We start from the raw sequence: 24,017 nt of genomic DNA on the forward strand, positions 1-24,017 counted from the left end.
ATATAAAAATATTCTACCATCAAAATCAAGAATAAACCAGAGACACTTGCTCATAGATCCAGGCCCCTTGCCTGTGGTAATCTTTTATTTGTTGGAAGGGTGCTTCTCGATTACACAGGCAGAGGCAGGAGGAAGAGAAAGCAGGGTGTTGGGCGAGACATGTTCTCATTGTAACAGCATGTGAATCTGCAGGACTGAGGTGCTCTCTAATTATTCCATTAGCATAATTCTAAAGTTCATTTTTAGAAGGTAGGAGGACATGGATAACAAATATAAGAAGATTACCACAGTCACTGGATCTATGCGTAAGTGTCCCTGGTTATCATGCTGGATTTTGATGGTTGATTTACTTTAAGTGAACCAAGGAAGTGGTGACGCCCATTTTATTCATAGAGTACAAATGGTTTATAGAGGAATGGACCTTGAGAGAACATGAACTTTCAGGAGTTAAATAGGATTATTGGTCAGGCAGTGCAACCAATGGCTGCTCCTGTATGGCGCTACACCAATGTAATAAGCTCATATTCATTTGCCTTTGTAGCTTAGCAGACCTCTATATGGACCTCCTTGGAGGACAAGAGCAAAATACTACCTTCCGTTTTACAGGGTTTTTTTTTTTTTTAATATATATGATATCAATGCGGCATGCCAAATAAATACCCATGATGCTATAAATCTTGATCTCCAGACCTGTGCCTCAGTCAGGAGTGTCATTAGTTATCTTACTTCCTTCACCTATTGTGGACCATAAAACAGTCCTTTTTCCGATTGTTTTTTGTTCTGTGTCTTGTCCAGGTTTTTTTTTTTTTTTTTTTTAAACCATAACCCCATAGACTTACATAGGAGAGAATACGCCACAGATCGTAAATTTTTTTTTTTTTTGGTCTGAAGGTCAGTGAAGTGGGGGGGGGGGAACCACTGATGTATAAATAATAATCTTTATTTATGATAAATATTTCTGATATTTATATAGTGCCATCAAATTCCATAACGCTTTACAAATCAATTGCTGCATTGATTTAAATGGGTTCATGTGGCGTTTTCTTTTTCTCATGGACTGCATTAGGCTAGACACATCCTTTTTGTTTGAGCCCTATGGATATGAAATTTAGCCAGCAGTAATCCCACTTGTTTTTGATGCAGATACCGCCACAATTCTGCACGGCAAAGGTCGATTTCCACATCAGTAAGTGACAGGTCATTTAATTGCTGCAGATGACAAATAAGCGATTTTCATCAATCCCATACAATGCTGTATTACGCTGTGTATTTACTTCACATAAATGTTTGTCAAATATTCACATAATATAAAGTGTGCAAAGACTCCAAGGGCCCATACGCACAAATGTGAAATGACAGCGTGTGCTAGCAGGTTTTTTTTTTTCAAGCAGCTAGCACATGCATTGGACAGTACTAGGCCCTTTTCACACTTTTGTATCTCATGGACATGTGCTGTCCTCATTCTTATGAAAAACTACAGCCATGGCTGTGATAATGTTCAGATTTAATACAAAATAAAATTTAAAAAAACAATTATCGCATTAGTAACAACACAAATCAAGGATGGCAAAGAGTTGGTTGGAGAGTTATTATTTTCTGGATCCTAAAGTGCAAATTGAGCTTCAAATTTTGTTGAAATTTGTTAGGAAGAGAAGATTAATCGCACAAACAGGAGTAGGCTCTGATAATAGAGGGAGTGATTATTTTTGGCTGGTGCAGCAAACTTTTTAGTGTCAGTTAAAGGCACCGTTCGCAAAAAAAAAAGTTAACAATCTGGCTGTAAGTTCAGAATCCTCCTTTTCTCTCTAGAGAAGGTAAGTGATATGGCTTCATCATAGACTTCCCATGCTGGTGGATGTCAAACTGTTAAGATATGACCGAAAATTACAAGCTGCTTGACAAATGCAAAACATTTTATTTAAAAAACTTTCTAAAGTGTGACTTTACCTTGGTGTCTATATATTTGACACTTGGGATTATTGGAAGTTTTCCGCCATTTCCAGGAGTAGGGAAAACTGATTGAAACTTTAGTGTGGAAAAAGGTACAGTCTTGGACACACTTGGAACATTAAGTTTTGGCAGCTCTGTTGGAAAGGTAGGTCCATGGTGCTGGAAAGCAAGTTCTGGTAGTGGCTTCATGGCCTGCAGCAAAAGTTACATTTATAAATGTATTAGAAGGAGCATCACAACTACACAGATGTAGTGGGGTATGTGCAGTGTGGAGGAGGGGGCAACAGCGGGCATTTTGTATGATGGGGGGGTATTATACATGACTGCCTCTAGATTTACAAAATGGTTTCTAACAAGTAGAAGGGACCACCACAGACCCCATTCTAGGGCACCCTTTGATGGATAGCCTGGCTACAATATAAAGTATTCATCTCTTGCTGGGGATGGAATTTTATCCAACATCTATATATTTATTAATAACTTGGCTCGACAGAGTTTAGCATTCGGGCACAAATACCCCTTTACCCGATTGAGAGTATTAACTCTTTAAAGCTGGTGGCATTGAAATGGCGGTTGGGTGCTGCTATTTACTCTAGGATCGTTGTTTCCAGATGGTGCTACTAGGAACCATAATCCTCTTCAAATGGTGGCACACATGAGCTTCTGTAAATTAAAGCGTAGCACCCAGGATCTGTGCTAGTGAGCGCGAGTGCTCATCCCTATTCACGTATTGGAGCATTGTCAAATCATGTGTGATGTCTGTCCTGTACTCCTGGGATTGATGGCCCCTGGAACCACTCACTACTATGAGCGATGAATCAGGTCAGCAGTAAGAGAACACTCCACTTGATTCTCTTTTGCATTTTATCTTTCTTCGCTATCAATGCTGCGTGCTCTGTAACATCAGAGTACCCAGTGTTCCCAGGTACAGATAAGGACATATGGGGGGCTAATAAAAGGCCCCAAGGACTGCCTCTTCCAGTAATACTGATAGTGTATTAAAAATCAAGTCAATGCATGAGCAGAAAATAAAACATTTTAAATCATCCAAAAACTAAATTAAACATTATCCAAAAAAACTCACTTAAACCACAAAATGTTTCCCCATAAATTAGAAAGAAATATTTACCTGTCTTCGTCCCTGTCCTGCGATCCGCATCAAGTAATTCATTGAGGCTGCAGTGTTTGACTTCTCTGTAAATCCTATCTTACGAGGTAGGGAATGTTTTTCTAATGTCCTGAAATTTATTGCAGGATAAGACACAGTGGAGGGGGCCAAAAAGCTACAACAGATTAATACACTGAAATATTCTACCTGGGCTCCTCAAAATAGGGATTCTGGAGGGCTTTACTGGCACTGAGTCTGTCATCAGGGTCATATTCCAGCATTGCAGACATCAGAGAGATGCAGTCCGATGAGAGGCCAGGTAACAACTGTCTGATCCCACTCCCCTTCTTAGGAGAGAAATCAAAATTCATGGCTCTTGACCTGTATAAAAAGGAAAATATTAATTGGATCTTAAATTTGCCAAAATAACATATTTGCCCGCTGGTGTGTGCTACCCATCTACCACCCCCTCCCCCCCTCTGGAACAGGAGTCAGTCTTCATTTAGCTGTTAATATCCTTTCTCACAACAAAAAATATCCATTAACAAAATTATGGAAATCAGCATCAGGGGTTCCTGCATATGTCACAGAAGCCCATTATGGCTCCATCCAATGCTAATTATTCACACTTCCTTCACAAAAAAAAATAACACTAAATTGCAGGCTGGATCCTGTTTTAGGGAGCACACACCAGCATGTAAGTATGCTTGGGTTAAACCACAAAATCTATGTAGTTGATTTCCTTTAAGGATTGTCCTTCATGGTTCATGAATATCAGATGAGTTGGGGTCCTCCTCTTAGGCCGGTTCCACACTTGCGAGTGTGATGCAATGAACTCGCAACACATGCTGCTCGGAACGCACGGCCCGAACGCTGCACACCGGGAGTGAACCGACATGCTGAGTTCACTCCCGGTGTAAAGCGTTCGAGCCGTGCGTTCCAAGCAGCATGCGTTGTGAGTTCATCGCATCACACTCACAAGTGTGGAACCGGCCTTAGTAACCCTACTGCTGCAAGAACTCGCACAGATGTACGTAAAGGCCTACTATATGGATTGATTATGAGTGGAAATACTTGGAAGTCAGACCCATCCCCCACGTGAATGTTACTGTGAATCTGGAATACCCTTATATCTACATACAATCAAAGAAGAACAAAAACTAAAGCAGAAGTATAAATGGAAATGAGATAAAACATGAATTCTCAGTGTCCAGACCAAGTTTCTTACTGTTTAAACTTCCGCAGTACAGCCGAGGTCGGGGTGCCAAGTATGTCGTGGATTTTGGATATCTGGTCTAGTTCATTCAGGCCAGGGAAGAGGGGATGGAGGCTAAAAAAAAAAAAAAAAAAGAAAGAGTAAGCGGCTGCCATTTATGGTGTTATTCTTACTGGGGAATGTAGTCATGCTTGTGTTCACAGTTCTCTGCAGAGAGAGTGTTTCTGTTGACACAGACAAATGGGAATGCTGATGCCGGGTTGATACGCTGTGCTGGCATTAGCTGTCTGTACAAAGGCCAGTGCTAGTTACAGGGCCCCAGGAGTAAGCACTTTTCTGAGTTACAGTATTCTAGGGGGACCGTGGAAGGGCAAGAACTGTGACCGGCCACCAAGACAATGCCGGCTACTACAAATAACTTATTTTCTACAATCCCTCTTGGACTACGTGCGCACAAATGCTGTTCTTGTCTGCGTGCTATCAGTGTTTTTGTGGAAGGCGCACTCATTTCAGTGGACCCATCCACAGGAACATGTTTTTCACAAAAACTGATTATACACTAATTACATACAGACCACAAAAAAGGATCATGGATCTAGGTGAGGTCTGACACCAGCCTTTGGCTACATGCAAATGAATGTTGTTTTTGGCCATGTGGTTAACCTTGTTTCAATGGCCTCATGTATTTCTATAGGCTCATACACACAGCAGCGATGTCTATGCCCTGTCAGTCTTTTCCTATTGTCATCCGTGGGCGAGTAGACCTCACACGCCGATAACACATGGGCTCGAAATTGGTGGTGGTCTCCAGCTTGGGGACAACATCCCATTGGAAAGCAGTGCTCTCATATGTAACTGGTGTGTGAACAAGAACGTGACCTGCCCCATAGTGATCCACCTGCCTACAATATGCAAAAAAATGTACAACAGTGCTGACATGACAGGTGACGCCTATTAAGATGGAGTATTCGTAACTCACTCTCATGCAATGTGATATCTTCTTCAGCCTCACCTGCAGATTTCATAGAAGACGCAGCCTGCACTCCACAGGTCCATTTTGTAGGTATAGTACCCATCAGTCAGAAGACATTCAGGGGCTCGGTACCAGCGGGTAGAGATGTACTCTGTATAGGGCTGCTTAGAGAAAACACTACGACAGGAGCCAAAGTCTGCCAGCTTGAGGACATCTTGCTAAAACAAAAAAGGTGATGAAACATTCAGCATGAAACTAAAATTCTACATCATATGCATACCTCCCAACCGCACCGGATTTGGAGGGACAGTCACGTTTTTTGGGCTCTATCCCACAGCCACGGGCTGCTGGGAGAATGACCCGGGTTCCTCCCACCTCCCCTGGTTTGTCCCGCCTCCTCCTGGTCCCCTACATAAGAGCTGCAGAGCAGCCGAAGCATGGGGGCCTGAAGGGCGGGAGCAGCCCCTACTACCTCCTTACAGGATGAGGAAGACAGGGGGTTGCTGGAGGGGGATAGAGGACAGGGAGCTGCTGGAGGGCATAAAGGAGGCTGGAGCACAGGAGGAGGATAGCAAACAGGAGGAGGCTAGAGGACAGGGGGCTTTTGGAGGAATAGAGGCTACAGGAAGAAGCTAAAGGACTAGAGGCTACAGGAGGAAGCTGGGGGACAGGAGGAGCCTACAGGAGGACAGGGGGCCACAAGAGGGTCTGAAGTACAGGAGGAGGCTACAGGTAGAGGAAGACAGAGAACAGGGGCCACACCATGTGAGGAGGGGTGGGGGTAGGAGTACAGATAGTATTATGTGTAAATTTGTGGAGATAAATAAAAGTGGAAAACTTGTAAAAGGGAGGATAAAATTAAAGAGGGGTTTTATATGTTGCACAGTTGCATTAGGGGTATTATATGGGTCCATGGGGGGCAAAGTTAGGAGCATTGTACTATGTAGGGGACAGTAAAGGTCGATATTATACTATGTTTGAGGGTGGGCCAAAAAGTTGGGAGGTATGCATATGCGAAACAGCGTGAGGTGAACACAAGACAAGAGGCTGACTGATAGGTGTTAAACATACAGTACAATGACTGCATATACACATCATACATGACATCATACAGGACAATGATTTACCTTTATTAGAATGTTTTCTGGTTTCACATCTCGGTGAAAAATGCCATTTCTGTTGCAATTTAAGAAATACAAAAATAAATGGAAATCATATAACAAAATAGCAAAAAAGCAGATGTTCTATTTAGATCAATGGCCGCTGGTGTCCCTTAGTGGTGACAGTAGGCAGATGACGTTATATAATTCCATAGTCCCATCTGATAAATCTTATTTCTAAGCTGAATAGTGCAGGGCTGTCTGCTGAGACCCTGGCTATTGTCATCTTCAATGTAAGGAATTACTCAGCATCTGCTGATTGTCATGCATTGAAGGGTTACAGCGTACTGTGGAAGTGTGAAGTGGTTCTGGGTTTTGGAGCTAGATTTGTGGCCAAAAAGACATGCTGGGAGTTGATGCTAGGAGCTCCAGGTAGGTAATGTAATATGGATTGTGATTATCAGTGAAGAGACAGCACATGAATGTAAACCCACCTGTGTATGTGCTCCAGAGATTTACATAGCTGGTACATGTAATTCCTGATTTTATTTTCTGGAAGAGGCTGTCTTCTCTCTGTGAGGAAATAAACAGGAAAATATTGCTAATAATAAAAATGCAGCGAAATCTGCAGACAGCATTGTATGAAATAGGAGGAGCAGAATGATATATAGTTTTTGTTTGGAACAGATCCTGAGGCTGATGCACAGTATTCTGCTGGAGATGTGCATGTGGATTACAATACAGCCAATCTGCATATACAAACCTGCGCAGAATACACTTCCATGGGGAACATGTCATATATTGATGCAGATTTCAAAGCCCTCAAAGAGTACCTTCTTCTCTAATATGCATCACCTGGATGTGTAGGTTGCAGCATGAATGAAAAATCATCTTTTATTCTTTTGTACAATGCAGTCAGGTGACCCCACTCCCACCTCCCTGCAGTCAGGTGACCCCCCCTCCCTGCAGTCAGGTCCCCCCCCCCCGCCTCCTGCAGTCAGGTGACCCCCCCCCCGCCTCCTGCAGTCAGGTGACCCCCCCCCCCACCTCCTGCAGTCAGGTGACCCCCCCCTGCCTCCTGCAGTCAGATGACCCTGCCCCCTCCCCCCGCCGCCTCCTGCAGTCAGGTGACCCTCCCCCCGCCGCCTCCTGCAGTCAGGTGACCCTCCCCCCGCCGCCTCCTGCAGTCAGGTGACCCTCCCCCCGCCGCCTCCTGCAGTCAGGTGACCCTCCCCCCGCCGCCTCCTGCAGTCAGGTGACCCTCCCCCCGCCGCCTCCTGCAGTCAGATGAGCCTCCCCCCGCCGCCTCCCTGCAGTCAGGTGACCCTCCCCCCCGCCTCCTGCAGTCAGGTGACCCCCCGCCTCCCTGCAGTCAGGTGACCCCCCGCCTCCCTGCAGTCAGGTGACCCCCCGCCTCCCTGCAGTCAGGTGACCCCCCGCCTCCCTGCAGTCAGGTGACCCCCCCCCCCTGCAGTCAGGTGACCCCCCCGCCTCCTGCAGTCAGGTGACCCCCCCGCCTCCTGCAGTCAGGTGACCCCCCCCGCCTCCTGCAGTCAGGTGACCCCACCCCCCGCCTCCTGCAGTCAGCTTACCCCCCCCCCTGCCTCCTGCAGTCAGATGATCCTGCCCCCTCCCCGCCTCCTGCAGTCAGGTGACCCTCCCCCCGCCTCCTGCAGTCAGGTGACCCCCCCTGCCTCCTGCAGTCAGATGACCCTGCCCCCTCCCCCCGCCGCCTCCTGCAGTCAGGTGACCCTCCCCCCGCCGCCTCCTGCAGTCAGGTGACCCTCCCCCCGCCGCCTCCTGCAGTCAGGTGACCCTCCCCCCGCCGCCTCCTGCAGTCAGGTGAGCCTCCCCCCGCCGCCTCCTGCAGTCAGGTGAGCCTCCCCCCGCCGCCTCCTGCAGTCAGGTGAGCCTCCCCCCGCCGCCTCCTGAAGTCAGGTGAGCCTCCCCCCGCCGCCTCCCTGCAGTCAGGTGACCCTCCACCCCGCCTCCTGCAGTCAGGTGACCCCCCGCCTCCCTGCAGTCAGGTGACCCCCCGCCTCCCTGCAGTCAGGTGACCCCCCGCCTCCCTGCAGTCAGGTGACCCCCCGCCTCCCTGCAGTCAGGTGACCCCCCCCCCCCTGCAGTCAGGTGACCCCCCTGCCTCCTGCAGTCAGGTGACCCCCCCCCTGCAGTCAGGTGACCCCCCCCCCGCCTCCTGCAGTCAGCTTACCCCCCCCCCCTGCCTCCTGCAGTCAGATGATCCTGCCCCCTCCCCGCCTCCTGCAGTCAGGTGACCCTCCCCCCGCCTCCTGCAGTCAGGTGGCCCTCCCCCCGCCACCTCCTGCAGTCAGGTGGCCCTCCCCCCGCCACCTCCTGCAGTCAGGTGGCCCTCCCCCCGCCACCTCCTGCAGTCAGGTGACCCCCCCACCTCCTGCAGTCAGGTGAACCCCCCCCCTCCTGCAGTCAGGTGACCCCCGCCTCCCTGCAGTCAGGTGACCCTCCCCCCCGCCTCCTGCAGTCAGGTGACCCCCCGCCTCCCTGCAGTCAGGTGACCCCCCCCCCGCCTCCTGCAGTCAGCTTACCCCCCCCCCCTGCCTCCTGCAGTCAGATGATCCTGCCCCCTCCCCGCCTCCTGCAGTCAGGTGACCCTCCCCCCGCCTCCTGCAGTCAGGTGGCCCTCCCCCCGCCACCTCCTGCAGTCAGGTGACCCCCCCACCTCCTGCAGTCAGGTGAACCCCCCCCCTCCTGCAGTCAGGTGAACCCCCGCCTCCCTGCAGTCAGGTGACCCCCCGCCTCCCTGCAGTCAGGTGACCCCCCGCCTCCCTGCAGTCAGGTGACCCCCCCGCCTCCCTGCAGTCAGGTGACCCCCCGCCTCCTGCAGTCAGAGTCAGGTGACCCCCCCCCCCCCCTCCTGCAGTCAGGTGACCCTCCCTGCAGTCAGGTGACCCCCCGCCTCCTGCAGTCAGAGTCAGGTGACCCCCCCCCCTCCTGCAGTCAGGTGACCCCCCCCCTGCAGTCAGGTGACCCTCCCTGCAGTCAGGTGACCCCCCGCCTCCCTGTTTTCTGACTGCTCTGCCCACTCCATGCATCTGGCTCCCCAGCCCTTCCTCCTCGATGGTGACATGTTCCCTTTAAATACACATCTTCTTAGAAGGGACACTTAAAAACTATTGGACATGAAAAAACAGCACCACCCATGTACAATGGATATGTCTGGTACTGCAGCTCATCCTTAACTAAACTTTGCATTGGCTATTGTTAGAAGACCTTCATTTGTGAGAAGAACAAGGGTTATCTGTACATGTTGCATAAGGGCTGCAGGATTTACAAGCGGACCTTCCATGTGGTAATTCCACAGTGTAATGTGTGATTATCACTTATTGCTGTGGACTTTCCCCGGCTGCTGGAAAATCATGGTATGATACCTATCAGAAAAAAAGCGTATGACTTATCTTTGCAGAATGGCTCTTGGGATTACCGCTGGGGTACATCCTGCAGCCATTTCACAATGTGTGCAGTTACCCTTAGGTCAGGACAGGTCAGTGAGCAAGAGATGAGAGCAATTACACAGTGTAGAAGAGTCATGGACCAGGAGGCAGCTTCAGCACACACACACCTATGGGGAGGGAATAGTACATGAGAGATGAATCCGTCATAATGGAGAACAGTGCAGCGATGTGTCTGTCACAACAGATGATGTCAGACTCATTCCATTTCTACTAGCGGTGAAGAGGAACAGTTCTCAGTTCATTGACCTAAAACCTGTAGATAATAATCATCCATGGCACATAGTCTTCAGCCTTGTGCATTGATTCCCAGTATTACCTTTTTATAATATTCAGCCACAACAATGGTATTTTTTGACATAACACCAAAAATACACAACACCAGGAAGCTGGCACTGATTCCAGAAAATAAATGTCACAAGTAAAGCGGAAGACAAAGCAGGAACAAGCAAGGAGCAGCTCCAATTCTTAACCCAGAGCTCCTGCACACTGCTGGTTCACATGAGTGCATATTGCAGGAGAGCAGATGAACAGGTTGTAAGGTAAGTGTCTTCTGTATTAGTTTTCCCCCTCCTGCAGGTTATATGTAATGCTCCATACATGCTCCAGAGAAAATGAATCTAATGTAGAAGAGTATGGAGTAAGTGGGGGTCAGAATTCATTGGACGGACACACACACAGAGCACTTGTTCCTATAGTATTATTCATTTATAGTTAACTTGATCTAGGCTTTCCTTCACCCAAGGGAAAAGTGCGGCTATCTTCCCCAGCTCAGAACCCTATAGTTACACCCCTGGTAAACCTATCACAGGAAACATCATATAAATCTCATTGAGACTGTAAAACCAGTTTCAGGTTTATGTTTAACTAGACCTTGGGGCCGGTGCAAAACCCACAGCAATAAGCAGGAATCATTTACAATTCAGGAGAGAACACAGGCCGGATTTTCCAATATCAAAGCGCCTAAGAACTGCAGGGTAAATATGTACATAAATATGTACATAGCTCTAATAATTCTATGTACATCCTCCCATTCATAGCACATAGCATTCCAACAACTACACACAGCAACTAAGCAATTCCTCCGTGTAGGACCTGAGATATCTGCACACAGACAGGTTTCATAAAGAACTGTGTAATATCTGATTTGCCCTGTGGTGGCGCTGCTGAGGAATGAACATTTTCTCCCAACAAGCCTGCAGTAATGGCAGTAGAAATAATCCTTGTACAATTGGGCTAATCCCTATGCTGTCACCTGCTGTGGTTTCTGCGGCCCTTTCTTTTCTCTAGGATGTCTGCAAATGGTCAGAACTGTGCCCTGTCCCTAGAACAGTCATCTAGTACAAAACAGCAAATAGTTTAGAGGGAGATGTGGCTGCATCACATTTCATTGGATATTGGGGACCCAATACATCAGAAAGAGCACTTACTACACACAAGCATGAAGAAATGCATCCATAATGCTCACACTGTTGAGCCCTCATGCACAGAACATTTACATATAAGCTAGAGAGCTTAGATTATTATAGAAAGCGTTATAGGGTTAGCTAAAGATAGATTAGGGTTTAGTAGGTTAATAGGAACCTACCATCAGATCTACTTAAATAGGTAGATTTCTCATGGTAGGTTTCCTTTAAATGGATGTGAGGCTAATTTTCTGTGTGTTTTTGTAGCCCCATTTAAAATACAATGGGGCAGATTTACTCACCCGTCCCGTCGCGATCCCCGCGGTGCGTTGTCCAACATGGATTCGGGTCTGCTGCGATTCACTAAGGTCGTGCGTCCAATTTCCTTCATGTGTTGCTTCCCTGCTTAGATCAGCCGGAGTTCACCTTCTTGGTGTATGCAAGTACTTGATCTTGCAAAACAATTTCGTTTTTAAATTCCGTGGTTTGTATAAATCCGTCGAGTTGTCTGGCGGGCACGCCCCTGATTTCTGTCGCATGCAAACCGGCGCAGATGCGCCACAATTCGCCGCAAACCCGGAGCAATTGGGCTCAAAACTGAAATATTTGGGAAACCCGACAGAATCGCTTTTCGCGGACCCTTAGTAAATGAGCCCCACTGTGTCAACTAGTCTTTGCTGGACTCTGGTCAGGTTTAATCTCCCAGTGTAGAAACTGCTCTGTCTCACATATGTTGGTCCTACGAAGGAACCTTGGGGCACATTTATCATATTATGGTGCCCCTGCCCCCCTCCAGATCCTTTAGGAGGCTCTGGCCTCCTGATGAATTCTGGCGGCAGCTGTAATGCGTTGCAAAGAAGGGGCACTTGGTGTAGACACGAGGTCTGACCTGGCGTAGAATTGCGCCCTAGCCTATACCTGAATGTGCGCAGGCAAGAACACACTAGCATAGAGGGCAGAGTAAATGCAATTTCCTGCTATTTTCAGACGTAAAGCATCTCTTTGTTTATGACGTTATTATGCCTTTCCTATAGATATAGATGTTTTATTGTGTTACAGTGAAAGTTTTTAATCTTTGTAAAACCCTGTGCTGCTTTACAGGGGTGGGCGTCTTCAGCTTCTGGCTCCATCCAGTGTATTGGCTGTTAGCAGTATGGAAAATAGGGCCAGTGAACCCCTTAAATAACTTTTGGGTAAAAACAACAGAGGACTCCTAAATTGTCACATATCTCTCAGCATTGAGTCAAACACTTGCCTCTAATTAACTCATAGATGTTCATATCCATAAGCTCACAGATCAGCGCCAGGCATCCTGATTTTCTGTCGCTGCAAGATTGAAAAAGAAAATTACTGGCGATAAAGGCCCTTAATAGTGGGAAAATAGGAGAAATAGGGCAGCAGTCTTAGTTTTATTCCTTCTATAAATAACAGATACGTAATGGAAGGTGACAGAAGATACAATAAAATCTATGGGGAATGGAAGAAGAGTTGACCTTCCCAATGCATGTATGAACTGAGCATCACTCACAACTCCTTTTATAAAGATCCGTTCAGCTTCCTATGGAGAGGGGAGGAATGAGGAAAGCTCATACAACCCCTTCCTTCTCCACCTGCCTGTGTACTTCAGGTTACAGTCCAGGTAAAGCACAAGGTTGTGTGCGTCTAGTCTTATATTAGACTTCTTTGACTTCAGCTTCTGAATGAAATATAGTACAGTTTTACTACATTGTAACAAACTGCAGTAGATATCTATTACCTTCAAAGAGTTTACAGAACTATCTTTTGCCTGTAACAGGTACAGAAAATATAATAGTACCAGTGGTAGCTGAACAAATAAAACATAGGGCATATATGCACCAAAAAGAGCAATAATATATATATATATATATATATATATATATTACAGCAGGAGGAGCAGACTTACTAGAGCACTTCATGCAGGGTGAGGATGTTGGGATGAGGGCTGAGTCTTCGAAGGGCCTGGATCTCTCTGACATTGTTTACCTGCTCAATGCTGGAAATATACAATGTTTATTAGATATATTAGATAAAGCAAAGCAAACATAGCCCACCAACCATAGGGTAGCAGCCACTGATACCCACTAGCACATACAGATAATTTTACCCTGTGCTACTGACAACTTTTGGAAAAGTACAAATGAATCTAATGACCCCTAATTGGTGACCTAGGAAACTTGCAGCCATTTCTCTCCATCTAACAAGTTACCAAAATGTAAACAGAATGGTGGTTACAGTAGGGTTCCCTAGGGTGTGTGGTAATAGGACCATTGTCCTTCTGATCCTAGCAGTAAGACACTCATCATCTATAGCAGGTGGATGTGACTACACACTTGTTTACTCAATGACCTCTGAACAAGTATAGGAAACACTGCCACCTGCTGTCCACAGTTAGGTATAACACCACACAATGAAGTACATGAGAAATTACTGTTGGTCTGTTAATACTGTATTGTATGGCCCAATCCTATGAGCTGCAATACTTTGTCTGATAATCCACTGACACACACTGAGGTTTAGATAGGATTATAATTTGCAAGTATTAGGCTTCATGGAATGTATGTGGAAGGCAGTGACATCATAGAGCCACAGAATGACAACACACTGATGACAGGAAATTAACCAGCAAATCTATTCTTATTTGGGTCCTTTAACCCAGCAGAACAGGATGATAGGACAATTGTCCCTAAGACTTCCTGGATCTCCGAGGTACAGATATGCAGGTACTGTAAGACTATTGTAAGGGTGGCCATTACAGAGGCCCTTAAGAGTTGTCAATTTGCCCAGGTCATAAATAACTTGGAAACTTATATTACTATCAGATGTGTCAAACAGCAACTAGTAACAAGGAAGCCAAACACATCAGATTATCAAAACAATTCACATGTAACAGCCAGTATTAATCTCAGGGGGACCAATTATCGTGGACTGTACAAGCCAAAACCCCTCCACCTATAGGTTAGTGTGGAGACTGCACACGGTATATTAGTAATGTATCCAAACTGTGGTCATCCAGCAATCCTACACACACACACACACACACACAGACAGACACACTTCTGTATTTACATATATTATCTGGTTATATCCCTGTAAGCTTATAGTTGGGGCTCTTTCATACTAGTGAGACTGCAAAAATTGCATCCACTGGAAGTCAATTGGTCAGATTTACTATTAGTAAAGAGAAAATGACGATACGTGCCAATTGCCTCATTGATGTGCAGTTAGTCACTCATTCATGAAGACCGGATCTCAGTCGTGCGCCACATTTCTGTCGGACTTGTCAACATTGTCGGCCAACGCAAATACGCACTGGAACACCTCTTTCTGTGCACAGTATTGTGTTATGGCGTGTATAATGCAGCTGCCACACAATACTAGTGCAAACGCTTCATAAATACATGTGCAACCAGTTTGCACATGTAATTATGTGCAGACTGCATGTCTGGTTACCTATGTGTTGTCCGTGTTGTATCCGCATCTGTTTTCGTGTCCACAAAAAAAAAAAAAAAAAAATCTCCGGGGTGGAAACAAGGTAAAAAAAACATGGCTCACACGCCCATGACAACAAAAAAACACAACCCTTGCCACAATCACGAGTAGAAATAGGACTATCTAATAATTTGTGGCTCATGCACGTAGCTTTAGAAACCACAGACGTGTATATGAGCCCATACAAAGTCATGGGGACGTGTGATAGCTGTTGAAACAATGGCTAGCACACGTCCAAAATATACAATCATGTATATGTAGCCTAATTGTCCGGTTCTGCCAATTTAGATTTGTTTGCTGCTAGCCCAGTGCTTGTTTTAGAACAAATATATGTTACTTGGAAGAATTACAAGACTCACAGGCCTTTGCTAGTGCCAATCTACACTGTAGCCATCATAATGAGTGAGGAATACATGGATTTAGTTACACTAATTCTGGATTTATTATTGAGTGGAAGTAAAAATGGCAGAGCTCAGCCACATCATCCCTATATATGTGTATGACTGTTCTTTTTACAATGTGTCCTGTATAGACATAGCATAAGCTAAAGTAGTCTCGTATATCTGGCAGGGGGTACCTGCAGATTATGCTTACATTGCATATTTATAGGAGTGTAGTCACACCTGGGGTCTATGGGGTATGAGACAATTATCACGTCTCTTTTTTAATAAAACTGAAAAACAAAAGCATTCTGCCGTATGCTGCTACAGTGTCAGTCACTTTTCCACTGCAGGTAAACGGTTTAGCCCCAATAAATGTCTCAACCTCACACAGGCTCCATGGCAAAAATACACTGCACAATGTGGAAGGACACATACTATAGTACAAATTTTACAATGTGAACAGTAACTTCAAACAATATATCTCTGAACACAGGTCCAAACCCAGGATTATGCATTTAAAACTTGCTGTATACAGACGATCCCCTACTTAAGGACACCCGACTTACAGACGACACCCAGTTACAGGACCTCTCTGCCCACTATAACCTCTGGTGATGCTCCTTAGGATGTTACTATAGTCCCAGGCTGCAATGATCAGCTGTAAGGTGTCTGTAATTACGTTTTATCGATAATCCTTGTTCCCTTTTCAGCAAGATATTTTGAGGATCCAATTGTCACTGGGTTACAATCATAAATTGTCTGAAGCTACAATCATAAAATATACCTGTTCCAACTTGCATACACATTCAACTTAAAAACATACCAAAGAACCTATCTCAAACCCTATAACAAGTTTATTGAAAAACAGTGCACTCAAATGGGTGGATCTGATCACCCAACATTTCCAGTATCTAATGACCCATCCCACTGATGCTGGTACGTTAAGCCAATACAGACAGTCCTCGGGTTACATACAAGATAGGTTCTTTAGGTTTGTTCTTAAGTTGAATTTGTATGTAAGTCGGAACTGTATATTTTATAATTGTAACTACAGACAAAAAATTTTTTTGTCCCAGTGACAATTGGATTTTCAAAATATTTTGCTGTAACGGGAACAAGGATTATGAGTAAAACTTCATGACAGACTCCTTACAGCTATCATTGCAGTCAGATACAAAAGTAGCTCACTCAGAGAGCTTCACCAGAGGTCACAGTGGGCAGAGAGGTCCGTCTGTAACTAGGAATCATATGTAAGTTGTGTGTCCTTAAGTAGGGGACCGCCTGTACACGGAATTCACTTCCTGACACATATACCTCTTATACAGCTGCTTCATCTTCTTGCACGCGTAGTAATTTCCATCTTTTAAACTTTGCGTCTTTACAACTTCTGAAAAAGTCCCTTCCCCTATTTTGTGAATAGTTTTATATTCTGCAATTAAAAAAAAAGAGATCAAAAAGTAAAAACACCAAAATACAACACTGTTTACAGCAGCACTATACAACTATAGCAGCTCTCCTGCAGCAATGGAACTACAACTTCCAGCAAGCCTTGACAGTTTTTAGGAGTCAGGACATACTGAGGGTCGTAGTTTCTTAACAGGCGTAGAGCCAGGTGCAGACCTGGTCTTTGCAAGGGTTAGCGGTAGATAATAATAATTCCATATCATACAATGACAGATCCATAACAATGATCATAACGTGACGCTAGTGCACAGGGGGCGGTCCTCGGCCCGAAACGCTCATGCAGGTGCTTTCGGGCCGAGGACCGCCCCCCTGTGTGCTAGCGTCACGTTATTAACGGACGCCTAGCCGAACGCGAGACTGCGGCCTAAGACACTGATTTCTATGGGTGTTTTCACATTTCAGTTGCTTTCAACTGATCCGTTGTCCGTGAAAATCTTTTTAGAACCTGTGCTGTCCAGAAGGCAATATAAATAAAAGAGTCCACAAAAAAAGAAAACCTTCAGTTTATTTTTTGTGGACATGAAAAAAAAAACAAAAAAACAACCAAAACATTGAAAAAAGGAAGCAGGCAAAGAACGGAAGCACGCAGCGGACATGCCAGTGTGAATCTGTCCTTAGGATAACTAATGAATAAATCAATACAGGAACAGCTGTTTTACCCATCAACCAGCAGTTATGGTTGAAGCAGAGATCCAGTGAGTGCTGCCTCTGCCTCACAGAGATCAAGTCCATGGGGTATGGACCAAGGTTCAGTCATAATCAACTGAATGGGCTTCAAGTGCAATACCAAGCACTGCCACTATACAATGTGCAGCGCCGTTCTTGCTACACTTTGCCATTTAGAAGCTGCAGTCTCATCAGAATGGGTTTTCAGGTGTGAAACGTCTAAGGGCGATGCCACACGTTAGCATTTTGATTCCGTTTTGTAACGGAAATCAGCTCCCGGTGTCTTGTATTGTGTAAAGGAGGAGCTAAAAGCGTTCCTTTTCCAATAGCAACTAGTATGGCAGCTCTGGATCTATCACTGGACATAGAGGGGGGCATTTATCAAACTTTTTTTCGTTTTTTTTTCATTTTTTTTTTTTGCGCCTTATTTTGCAAATTTTGCTGACGTTTCACAAAATTTGTCACGTTGGCTTTTTTTCAGTGGAGCGCCTGATTTGTCAGAAGTTTCTTGACGTCTGAAAAAGTCATCAATTTTAGCACAATTGAAGTGCAAAGTCGCAATTTGGGCAAATAACAGCCAGTCCAGAGCAGGGGGAGGCAAGGCGTAAAACCGAAACCGGAAACGTGTTTCCAGACATAAGATAACGGGTCCAGATGTGGGATATTGCAGCCTTCAGCTGAATTGAAGGAACCAAATGGGAAATGACCGATAAATTACAGCGGCGGCTGCACAGGAATGGTAAATGTGGGTGACACCCGGGCAGAGGTGCCGGGATCTGACTACAGGATGGTCAGAAAAGTGTTAATACCTTTTCTGCTCCATCCTATGATCCGGATAATATTACGGATTATCAGAATTTCCCCAGAATTAGTATGTCCACTGGTCATGTGACCCTATCAGTCATGTGAGGGGCACAGGTCACCTACATGATGTCACATACAAGTATATCTTCTCAAAACCGCCTTGTCTGTTGCTGTTCACACTTACTATTCATGGTGCTGCGTTCACACGGCGCGGTCTGTCACACAGGAATGACGGCCGGGGGCCGGCACTGGCATCGCTCCCGCTCTCCTCCGCCACATTCACACTCTCCGGGAGAGCAGGGTGCAGGCGTCAGGGCGCCATGTTGTACTGCCGTCTCCTAGGCAACCGCACCTGCTCAGCGCCCTGACACCACGGCCTCTGCCTGTCACTGCAGCTCCAGGGAAACGTCAGCCCGTCCCCGTGATGACGTCATCGCATCTACGCCCCGCCTACCTGCTATCAATGCAGGTAGGCGGGCGTTGTTTGCTCTGACAAAAAAAATATATATAATATTGTAATGTATAATGTAATGTATAATGTAGGCTCCGAAAAGTGAGAATAAAGAAGAACTATGAACAGTTATAAAAAAAAAACATAAAAACTCATCGCCCAACGTGGGGCTCGAACCCACGACCCTGAGATTAAGAGTCTCATGCTCTACCGACTGAGCTAGCCGGGCAGATAGGAAAATCACTGGAGATAGCATATTCAAATCACTTATGTGTCAATCAGTGTAGACATATTAGGGTTACCTATTTGTAGTTTGTTTAACCCTTTTGGTTCCCATTCATTTTGGTACTTCATGACAAAGCCCAATTTTACAAATCTGCCATTTGTCACTATAGTCGGTTATAACTTTAGAACGCTTTAACTCAGGCTGCATTCACACAACGAATGAGAACGCCCGCATGCTACCCCTATGTTTTTTTTAACAGGTTACATACGGCCACATTCATTTCAATTAGCAACCATTTATATTGCCGTTGTTAACATCGTACCGTACCCTACTGTATACTGGCCGTATAAAAATATAGAGCATGTCCTATTTTCTCCCATATTTCAGTTGTGTATGCCCTAGAAGTCTATGGGGATGTATAAAATACGGGTTACATACGTGCTGCATATGGATGAAAAACGTCACGTATATACAGGCTCATACAGTACGGAAATACGGGACTGGAGAATGTGAATACAGCCTCACCTAGGCGATTTTCAAATTGCTTTTTTTTGTGACTTGTTATAGTTCACATTAGGAGTTGATAAGTTTTGCATTTATTTTTTAAAAAAATATGTAAATTTGGTGAAAATTTTGAAAATCATTTTCTGATTTCCAAATGCTACGCACATCATACAGTTAGTCGAACAACACAAAATAGTTACTAATTAACATTTACCACATTTCTTCTTTATCTTGCCATAGTTTTGTCATTTTAATTTTAACAAGACGTCCAGTGGCTTACAAACTGGACAAAAGCTTTCCAAATTTTCAAGGAAAGGTGAACTCTGTTGGACCTGAGCGGGGAAGCGTCACATGCAGGATATTGGGTGCACAATCTTTGTGTATCGCAGCACAGTGCATGATCATCGGACAATGCACTTTCAGTGAACGCCTCCGGACAGGTAAGTAAATGGGCCCCATTATATTTTTGTTTTATACACCATATTGTATAGATAACAACTTTATTTTTTCTTTACTTTTGGAGTGAAAAATAACATTTGAATTTTTTTGTTGACAGATGTTTTAGTGTTTTGTTTTTGCGAGTTGTCATTTGTATTGGTTCCATGTTGGGGAAAATGTTACCTTTTTTATCACGTTTTATCCTGTTTTGTATGAAGTTGAATGTGAACATATCCCATCTTTCTGCCATGACCTGGTGAGCACTCTCTCTCACCAACTTGCTACCTGTTGTTTAAGGATTCCTACTAGGAAAAGGTTTATGTTGAGGGTGGAATAGTTTGCCCGTAAATGTTTGTCTTGAATTGATTATTACCTGTATTGCACTATATTAACTGTATTAACCTGTAAAAACAAATAAAATCAAATATGAAAAAAAAGAATGTGAACATATCATAATTTTTGGTGTTTTTTTTTATAGCGCTCACCGTACGGGTTCAATAACAATTTTATTTTACGGGTTGTTATGGATGGTTGTTTTGATTCGATCCTCCCTTCTGCTCCTTCACAGAGCTCACAGTCTGTTGAGCTGACATCAGTGGGGGAGGGAGGAGCTGTACAGGAGCACAAATGTGGGGGCTGAGAGCTGAGAAGTCTGCAGAACAGACAATTCACATGTTGTTTAATGAAATGCATCCAAACCAAAGCCCAACCCCTGGGAATACACAGAGGATTGTGTCAGGGTGCAAGGTAAGTTATAACACACAATTATATTGTAATGCAAATGCTTAGAAAAAGCAGAAAGACATATTTGAAATGCAGGTGTGATGGTCTTCTGCAACCTGTCGTTAGTAAAAATGAGGTCCCTGGTGACAGTTTCCCTTTAATCTTTATACCATTCACCATACTGTGAAAACAACACAATATTGATCTGGTCAGGTTGTTACGGATGCAGTGATAACCATAATTTGCATTTTGTATGAGGAAAATTGGATTTTTACTTTCTTTTATTTCAGAATTTGATCATGTGCTTGCATAATACTTTGCAACACCTCTGCATTGCAGTATATTATACATTGATTGCTGTGACCATCTCATACCCCACAATAAAAGGAGAGGGTCACAATATAAAAAGGAGGAGGGGGACACAATATAAGAAGCAGAAGATGGCCACAATATAAGGAGAAGGAGGGGGCTGCAATTAAAGGAGGAGTAGGAAGCGGCAATATAAGGAGGAAGAGGCTGCAATATAAGAAGCAGACGATGGCCACAATATAAGGAGAAGGAGGGGGCTGCAGTGACTGGAGTGGCTCTTGGAAAGCCGGAGACTGGAGTGGCTCTTGGAAAGCCGGGGACTGGAGTGGCTCTTGGAACGCCGTAGACTGGAGTGGCTCTTGGAACGCCGGAGACTGGAGTGGCTCTTGGAAAGCCAGAGACTGGAGTGGCTCTTGGAAAGTCGGGGACTGGAGTGGCTCTTGGAAAGCCGGGGACTGGAGTGGCTCTTGGAACGCTGGAGACTGGAGTGGCTCTTGGAAAGCCGGAGACTGGAGTGGCTCTTGGAAAGCCGGAGACTGGAGTGGCTCTTGGAAAGCCGGAGACTGGAGTGGCTCTTGGAAAGCCGGAGACTGGAGTGGCATTGACAAAGCCGAAGACTGGACTGGCTCTTGGAAAGCCGGAGACTGGAGTGGCTCTTGGAAAGCTGGAGGTTGGAGCGGCTTTTAGAAAGCTGGAGCCAAGCGAGGCGGACATGGAAGCCAACCTCAAAGCTACTGGGGGTCAAGCACGGAGGAAACTCTGCCTAGTTGTTCTTCCAGAAAAGTGAGCAGTTGAGACTGCTGGGCGACCATTCCGGAAAGATCAGCCAGCAAGCAATGAGAATCCTTGGCAGAGTCCCTATCCTTGGCGGGGTCCATGGCCCCATGGAGGGTAGTGGGTAGTACCGGGAGGAGAGTCTCTTAGGGAAGAGTCTGTGGACCTTCTGTACCACCGTGGGAGGTGATGGTACTAGCCGACACCCAGGACCGGAGTCTAAGTTGCACCTGGTCTTCACCAGAGCCCGTTGCAAAGTGGGATAGTCTTGCTGCGATGGGGTGTCAACAGTTCGTTCCACGGGTGCAACTAGGCCTGTGGTGGAAGCCAAGGTAGGGATAGGAGGAGATCCAGGATACAGTCCGAGCCTACGGTGACAGCAGGAGAACGGCTTGGAAGGATGAGCTGGAACTTACGGGAGGCAAGCAGGAGCTGGCACACGGCACAGGCGGACAGGAACGGAGAGGCCCACGGTGGAATGCTGGAGACACATGAGCGTAGGGACTCTGTAGACACAGGAGCATGGAACACTGGAGACACAGGAGCATAGGGACGCTGGAGACACAGGAGCATAGGGACGCTGGAGACACAGGGGCATGGAACGCTGTAGACACAGGAGCATGGAACGCTGGAGACACAGGCGCGTAGAGACGCTGGAGACACAGAGGCGTGGAACGCTGGAGACACAGAGGCATGGAACGCTGTAGACACAGGAGCATGGAACGCTGTAGACACATGAGTCTCGTAGGAACGCTGGCCCTTTAAGTCCTGAAGAGCTGGCACACGCGCGCCTTAGGAGCGGGAACATGCACGCCCTAGTCGGACGGGAAGTAGGCTAGTGGCAAGGTAAGTCCGGGCCAGGGGGCGCTGCATCACACAGGGAGGCATGGGTGTGCCCTCAATCCGCGACAAGGATCGCGGGTGCATCCGTGACACTATGCTGTGTACTGGAAAGTGGAAATATCATTTAATATACGGTAATATTGACAAGAACCCGCATATGCGCCATTTTCTTGTGGGCTCTGTTTTTACGTCTTTCACTGTACCCTCCAAATAGCATCTCTAATATATTCTTTTCAGTACGATCACAGGGATACCAAATTTATATAGGTTTTATAAGGTGTTAATAGATTTTACCAAAAATTAAAACTTTTTGTACCTCCCAAAAATTATTACTTTTGCCATATTCTGACTCCTATAACTTTTTAATACTTAGGAGTACGGAGTTGGCTAAGGTGTCATTTTTCCTGGGATGGGCTGACGTTTTTATTGCTGTGCGATCTTTAGATCAGTTTTTATTACATTCTTTTATGTGTTGCAAAAGGGCAAAAAAGTGCCGATTTTGACATTTCAGTGCATTTTTCCTTACGGGGTTCGGGATATATTTTTATAGATTGGGAATTTTGGGACCCGCTGATACCTAATATGTTGTGTTTTTTTACTTTTTACATTTTTAAACCTTTTGTATGAAATGTAAAATTTAAAATGTCTTCATTTTGCCTTCTTCTGATACTAATAAGCCAGGCATTTATTTGCAGAACAAGATGACGATATAATTGCTACCATTTTGAGGGGCGGGGGGTTATTTTAAGGACATCTACCATCGGTTTACTGATGGTAGATGTGTCATCTTGTCTTTCTTAAAGGGGTTGTCCGAGTTTTGAAAAAAAAATATATATGTGGCCGGGAGCGGGCTGCCTAAAACAATAAAGCTGTACTTACCTTCCGGTGCCCTCCCGTATCCAGCGCTGCTGTCGCTCCGGTCCGGGCGCCATGTAAACAAACATGGCCGCCGGAGCAGCGCTGCATTCAGCTTCCGGCCGGACACGACAACCTTCCGGCCCCCATACACAATGCTGTGTATAGGGACGTATAGGCATGTCTGGCCACGGCCGGCCGGAAGCTGAATGCAGCGCTGCTCCGGCGGCCATGTTTGTTTACATGGCGCCCGGACCAGAGCGACAGCAGCGCTGGATACCAGAGGGCACCGGAAGGTAAGTACAGCTTTATTATTTTAGGCAGCCCGCTCCCGGCCACAATATATATATTTTTTTCAAACTCAGACAACCCCTTTAACTTATTAAAGCTTTTTTTCCAGATCATTAATTATGTATACTAGAAAAACGTATACTAGAAAAACATAAACTAGAACAGATGTTGCTGTGGCCTTATATGTGGATATATACCTGAGCTAAGATGAGACATTCAACTGGCCGGTTAGCTCAGTTGGTTAGAGCGTGGTGCTAATAACGCCAAGGTCGCGGGTTCGATCCCCGTACGGGCCATTATTTTTTTTTTTCCCTGAGTGTATAAATTAATATATTTATTCCATATTTATAGATTATCACAATACTATTCCGCCCCTATTTCTCACCTAAAATTTCTAGTAAACAATTTCCTACTATGTTCCTTCTCTTACATAATACTGTAAACAAAAACGCGCAATGAGGATTGCCTCTCATCGGCTCCTGTACTGCACCTCCTCACACCGCCCCTATTCATGACCTTCCGCGGTCAGGGGAGG

At 45.6% G+C, this 24,017-nt stretch overlaps 1 protein-coding gene and 1 non-coding gene across 3 annotated transcripts; both read right to left on the bottom strand.

Moving 5' to 3' along the window:
* Positions 1 to 1,487: 1,487 nt before the first annotated feature.
* Positions 1,488 to 23,986, bottom strand: MOK (MOK protein kinase). 2 transcript variants are annotated; one of them, XM_072116214.1, is made up of 12 exons: positions 23,868 to 23,986; positions 16,449 to 16,563; positions 13,166 to 13,255; positions 12,497 to 12,567; positions 6,842 to 6,920; positions 6,375 to 6,423; positions 5,287 to 5,465; positions 4,287 to 4,388; positions 3,266 to 3,439; positions 3,080 to 3,188; positions 1,948 to 2,142; positions 1,488 to 1,863 (listed from the first exon to the last, which is right to left on the bottom strand). In XM_072116214.1, the coding sequence occupies exons 1-12, from the start codon at positions 23,953 to 23,955 to the stop codon at positions 1,786 to 1,788; spliced, it is 1,329 nt and encodes a 442-aa protein (XP_071972315.1). In that variant the 5' UTR covers positions 23,956 to 23,986; the 3' UTR covers positions 1,488 to 1,785. The 2 variants fall into 2 exon arrangements, with proteins under 2 accessions (XP_071972315.1, XP_071972316.1); XM_072116215.1 differs by lacking the exon at positions 23,868 to 23,986 and adding an exon at positions 18,253 to 18,497.
* On the bottom strand, positions 18,676 to 18,748 carry TRNAK-CUU (transfer RNA lysine (anticodon CUU)). Its single transcript has one exon. It is a non-coding gene; the product is annotated as a tRNA-Lys (tRNA).
* Positions 23,987 to 24,017: the final 31 nt, after the last annotated feature.

The sequence above is a fragment of the Engystomops pustulosus genome, chromosome 7 (genome assembly GCF_040894005.1).
Source record: "Engystomops pustulosus chromosome 7, aEngPut4.maternal, whole genome shotgun sequence".
Lineage (NCBI taxonomy): Eukaryota > Metazoa > Chordata > Amphibia > Anura > Leptodactylidae > Engystomops > Engystomops pustulosus.

Excerpts from the sequence above, each read along its gene's own strand:
- MOK (XM_072116214.1), bottom strand. The coding sequence starts at position 23,955 with ATGAGAGGCAATCCTCATTGCGCGTTTTTGTTTACAGTATTATGTAAG. Across the intron at positions 5,466-6,374 it reads CAGAAAACATTCTAATAAAG|CAAGATGTCCTCAAGCTGGC; the intron begins GTAAATCATTGT and ends TTTTTGTTTTAG. Across the intron at positions 4,389-5,286 it reads GTCTTCTATGAAATCTGCAG|CCTCCATCCCCTCTTCCCTG; the intron begins GTGAGGCTGAAG and ends TTTTTTTTTTAG.